Raw genomic sequence first — 5,349 nt, forward strand, 5'->3', positions numbered from 1 at the left:
TCCTCTCCTCTATCCCTCTTCTATCCGCCTCCCACTCTCTCCCTATTTATTTCAAAACCCCCTTCCCCTCCCCCTTTTCTGATGAAGGGTCTAGGCCCGAAACGTCAGCCTCTCTGCTCCTATGATGCAGCTTGGCCTGCTGTGTTCATCCAGCCCTGCACCTTGTTGTCTCAGTAGACTGTCGTTTGATCCTACATCAATTTACATATTAAATATTAATTTTTGTTAAATTGCCGTAAAAATGGACTATCAGTATTCAACTTGTCTCCTCAAAGGCAGTCCACCATCTATAAGGCACAAGTCAGGAGTGTGATGGAATACTCCCCACTTGCCTGGATGAGTGCAGCCCCAACAACACTCAAGGAGCTTGACACTATCCAGGACAAAGCAGCCCGCTTGATTGGCCCCACATCCACAAACATCCACTCTTTCCACCACCGATGCTCAGTAGCAGCAGTGTGTACCTTCTACAAGATGCGCTGCAGAAATTCACCAAAGATCCTCAGATAGCACCTTCCAATCCCACGACCACTTCCATCTAGAAGGACTAGGACAGCAGGTACATTGTCATAGAGTCATACAGACATACAGCATGGAAACAGACCGTTCGGTCCAACCAGTCCATGCCGAACATAATTCCAAACTAAAGTAGTCTCACCTGTGTGCTCCTGGCCCATATCCCTCCAAACCTTTCCTAATCACGTATCTATCCAAATGTCTTTTAAATGCTGTAATTGTACCCACATCCACCATTTTCTCAGGAAGTTCATTCCACACATGAGAACACCATCCCCTGCAAATCCTGACAAAGGGTTTCAGTCCAAAACATTGACTTTTCTGCTCCTCTGATGCTGTCTGACCTGCTGTGCTTTTCCAGCCTCACATATATTGACTCCAGCTTCTGGCATCTGCAGTCCTTTTCATCTCCAATCCCCTGCAAGTACTCCTCCGGGCCACGCACCATCCTGACTTGGAAATATATCGCCTTTCCTTCACTGTCGCTGGCTCAAAATCCTGGAATTCTCTCCCTAAAAGCATTTCAGGTCAACCTACAGCACGTGGACTGCAGCGGTTCAAGAAGGCAGCTCACCACCACCTTCTCAAAGGCCACCAGGGACATGCAATAAATGCTGACCAGACAGCAATGCCTACATCCCATGAGTGAATTTTAAAAAAACTTTCATCATCTGATTCCATACTGAGACCCTCTATGAGGTAGAATTTTTTTTTTTTTGTTTAAAAACAGGATAAGCGTTGACCTAAATAAAAACTGAAAGAAACTGCGGATGCTGTAAATCAGGAACAAAAACAAAGTTGCTGGAAAAGCTCAGCAGGTCTGGCTGCATCTGTGGAGGAGAAAACAGAGTTAACCTTTTGGGTCCGGTGACCCTTCCTCAGAACCCAAGGCTGGCATTGAACCCAGCTTCCTGGCACTTTGTTCTGAGGAAAGGTCACCGGACCCAAAATGTTAACACTGTTTTTTCCTTCACAGATGCTGCTAGGCCTGCTGAGGTTTTCCAGATACTTTGCTTTTGTAAGCATTGACCTAAAATGGCTGCTGAGATCACCTGCCCACAAAGTTAGGGAACTCATATGAAGTAAAAGAAACCAAGTGTATTGAAATCAACACTTACCTAAAAAATCAGCCAGCCATGTCAGTGTCAAGAAATTTGCACCTTTGTCTAATTTATACTTGAACCACACAATCACATATTGAGAAATGAACAGTTGTCCGTGAAGTATTCAGTTTAGGAGGACAATGGAGCAGGAATGTACAAATATATGTATATCATCAGCTGCTTAGAGCAATAAAGAATTGCAAATGGAAAGCAGCAAGGAAACTGCAAGCCTTGTTCTCCCTGTCTCTCAACCATCACCCAGTGAAGAAGCCCTCATAAAACAAAACATTCATCAAGTACTCAAGAATATCAACAAACTTTACCACTGATGTAGAATATGAGTCAACAGTCAGATTTAAAATGTAACACCTCCAGGACTCGAAGGACATTTTTCTTCCTACCTGCACCAGATACTTTCTCTTTTAAACTTATTCCTGTGTTTGTGTCTGTGTATTTGGTCATTTCTGGGGTCTTGGTAATAAAATTCCTCTTTTGTTCAATCAAGGAAACCTTGTAATCTGCCCCCTTTGTTTTGATTTAGTCAAGTGGGCAGCACGGTGGCTCAGTGGTTAGCACTGCTGCCTCACAGTGCCAGGGACCCAGGTTTGATTCCAGCCTCGGGTGACTGTCTGTATAGAGTTTGCATGTTCTCCCTGTGTCTGTGTGGGTTTCCTCCACCATCCAAAGATGTGCAGGGTAGGTGGATTGGCCATGCTAAATTGCCCATAGTGCCCAGGAATGTTTAGGTTAGGTGGGTTAGACGTGGGGGAATGGGTCTGGGTGGGGTGCTATTCAGAGGGGCAGTGTGGGCTTGTTGGGCTGAATGGCCTATTTCCACGCTGTAGGGATTCTATGATTTGAAGCTAAAAATAATATTGTGACAAAGAAAAAAGGGGATTCAATTATTTCTCATTGTCTGGTCATAATATTTAGAATTAAGAGTCTAATGGTGACCATTGCCAAAAAAAAACCCATCTGGTTCAATAATATCCTTTAGAGAAGGAAACTGCCTTCCTTACCTGGTCTGGCCTACATGTGACTCCAGACCCACAGCAATGTGGTTGACTCACAAATGCCCTCTGGGTAATTAGGGATGGGCAATAAATGCTGGTCTAGCCAGCGATGCCCTCATTCTGCGAATGAATTTTTTAAAAAACCATAAAAGAGACTGGGAGCAAAGAACGCTTATGCATTTGAAAAATTTATTGGACATGCTTTGGTTTACAGGTGTAGGGAAAACCTCAAGCCCAAAACTGGTCATCACATGGCATATATAAATAGAAAATATTTTATTCTCCTTCTTCATGAGTATCTGTACGACTTACTTCAGTATCATTTCCTCCACTTGACTTCCCCTTCTGACACTTCATTAGCTATTATATTATAACATTCAGAAAAAAGGTTCCCATCGCTGGCCATACAGGAAGTGTTTCAGTTATGGTGCAAAAACCTGTACATAGCATCAGAGCAAGCCAACCAAGATCAAACCAACCCAGAGCATGGAGAGTTTGATCAGTCTGCACATTTTATCACAGCACAGGGAAGTATAAAGGAAGAATCAACCTCCTCAAACATGACAAACACCAAGAGCTGGTGGGATTTGCAACCAGAACACTTAGCTCCCACTCACACCGTGCCATCAGCAAGGGCTGTATCATCCATCATACTGCTTCTTCTAAGGAAGTCTATCAACAATTCACCCAACTTAAATCAATCTTCTGAGTATAGACAGTTTCGTGATTTAGATACACACCCAAAAGTGCTGGCCAATTTCAGGCACCTCTTAGCAAGCTTAGACATAGTAAGAACTGCCGATGCTGGAGTCAGAGATAACCCAGTGTGGAGCTGGAGGAACACAGCAGGACAGGCAGCATCAGAGGAGCAGGAAAGTTGACTTTTCGGGTGGGGACCTAAAACATCAACTTTCCTGTCCCTCTGATGCTGCCCGGCCTGCTGTGTTCCTCCAGCTCCACACTGGGTTATCTTAGCAAGCTTAATTGCAGTCATGAGACCCATTCCCACAATCAGTCTGGTGTTTCATTAGCCTTCACGCTAGATTCAAGCACAGGCAAACTCCTATCTTTGGAGCTTCAGAACAGAGTTTGAAGAGAGGTAGGGATAGAAAGAAAAAGAAAAACCGGGGAAAAGGATTGTGTACTCACGCTTTGAGGGCAGTATTCCATCTGCTGGTAGAACTCCAGCCCCCTCTTCGGAGTTTCCTCTGATCGCACACAACAGTCTTCCATGCCCTCTTTGATGAACTTATCGATCATTTTGACTGGGTACGTGCACAGGGCTGACCTGCTCCGTACGTCTTTGCTCTGGGGATCACTCTCTGCAAAGACCCCAAACAGCACGTCGTCGGTCTCAGAAACAGCCAGCTCCTCGGCAAGATGTGCTCCTGGTTTGGCCAGGTAAGCGGCTTGCAAAATATTGTACCAGGTTTCCTCCCCGGCGGCCGTTCTTCGTCTCCGCCTGGGCTCGTACTGGCATTCCAGGACCAGCTCCCGGTAATTTCCCACCTCGTACTCGCCGTGCTTCAAGCGGGCAACCCTAGTCTGGTACGAGCTTTTCAAACTAGTGCTGTCCTTTTGGACGGTTAGGAAATAGACATAATCTTCCGAGCTGAAGGAGTAAACGTAATCTATGGGATAGGTGTCCAAAAACTCGTCCAGCACAGTCAGTGAAGATTTGTTTTTGGAAGGGAATTCAAAGCCATCCATGGATCCCAGCAACAGTTTCATTGATATTGACTTGGGACTGTATGCTTTTGCCACTGAACTATTGAGAGTGGCACCAATGAAGAAATAAGTAACAAACGACTCAGTGCGGACATGCACTTGGGTTCCCAATGGGCTGGCCACACAGTCAGGGCAATGGTCAGGCCTGTTGTTTTTCTCTTTGAATAGACACCTAACGTCACTTAAATTACCATGCTCGATGTTGTGCAGGTAGCAGATGCCGTGTTGAGAGCTTCCGCAGTTGTACAAGTATGGATCAAACGTATCGAACACAAGGACCTCGTTGTTATTATCTTCCAGCCCCCCTGCTGGCTCCCAGTGTGTCTCACAAATATTGCACATTTCACATTCCGGGCTACCAACTGGACCCGTCCGCACCTCAGATGTCTTTTCGAGAGACACATTTAACGCGTACAGCCAGTTCCGCACAGCGAGGTAGATGCTTTTTGAGTGAGAATCGTTCACCACGATGTTCTGGATGGGTTGCCCTGCGTCGAAGCTGGTCATGTTGTAGCGGACACTGAAGTCGAAGTGTTCTGTCTCTCTCGGGCACTCTCGCAAATCGCAGCAGAAAAGATTTGGCAATAAACAGAGGGTCAGCCGAAGGAAGGTTTCTGCCCCAAATTGCATCCCGTTGTCAGAAGTGAGGAGGGAGTGGTAAAGATCGACAGCGAGCAAATTTTTCAAAGGATCAAGGAGAACTTGCGAGGCTCCTACTTCGACTCTGCTATCATGACAAAGTACCGCAGAAAGTTTGGGCGCAATACATTGACTTGTGCACAAGAAATGAAATAAATTTTGTGCAGTCCGAATTCAAATCCACTTTTACAGATGTTCTCTTCCAGGTGGGAAGGCTATCCTACTTCTACAAAAGGGAGAAAGAAAATTGTAAAGTTAGGCAAAGGAAAACCAGGACTGGTTGCATAAACTTCTCTCCTTGTTGTACTGACCCCCTGCATAGCGATGAAAAACAAGCCCAAGGAACATTC

The 5,349-nt window shown here is 45.4% G+C and overlaps 1 protein-coding gene across 3 annotated transcripts in view; it reads right to left on the reverse strand.

The window, feature by feature from the left end:
- Positions 1-5,349, reverse strand: part of mst1rb (macrophage stimulating 1 receptor b) — a 118,304-nt gene that overhangs the window by 95,959 nt on the left and 16,996 nt on the right. For all 3 annotated transcript variants that reach the window (XM_048606671.1, XM_048606672.1, XM_048606673.1), the window contains exon 2: positions 3,782-5,225. In XM_048606671.1, coding sequence (XP_048462628.1) covers positions 3,782-4,990 — 1,209 coding nt within the window. In that variant the 5' untranslated portion in view covers positions 4,991-5,225. The remainder of the gene's footprint in view (positions 1-3,781; positions 5,226-5,349) is intronic.

This window comes from Rhincodon typus, chromosome 16 (genome assembly GCF_021869965.1).
Source record: "Rhincodon typus isolate 14 chromosome 16, sRhiTyp1.1, whole genome shotgun sequence".
Taxonomy (NCBI): Eukaryota; Metazoa; Chordata; class Chondrichthyes; order Orectolobiformes; family Rhincodontidae; genus Rhincodon; species Rhincodon typus.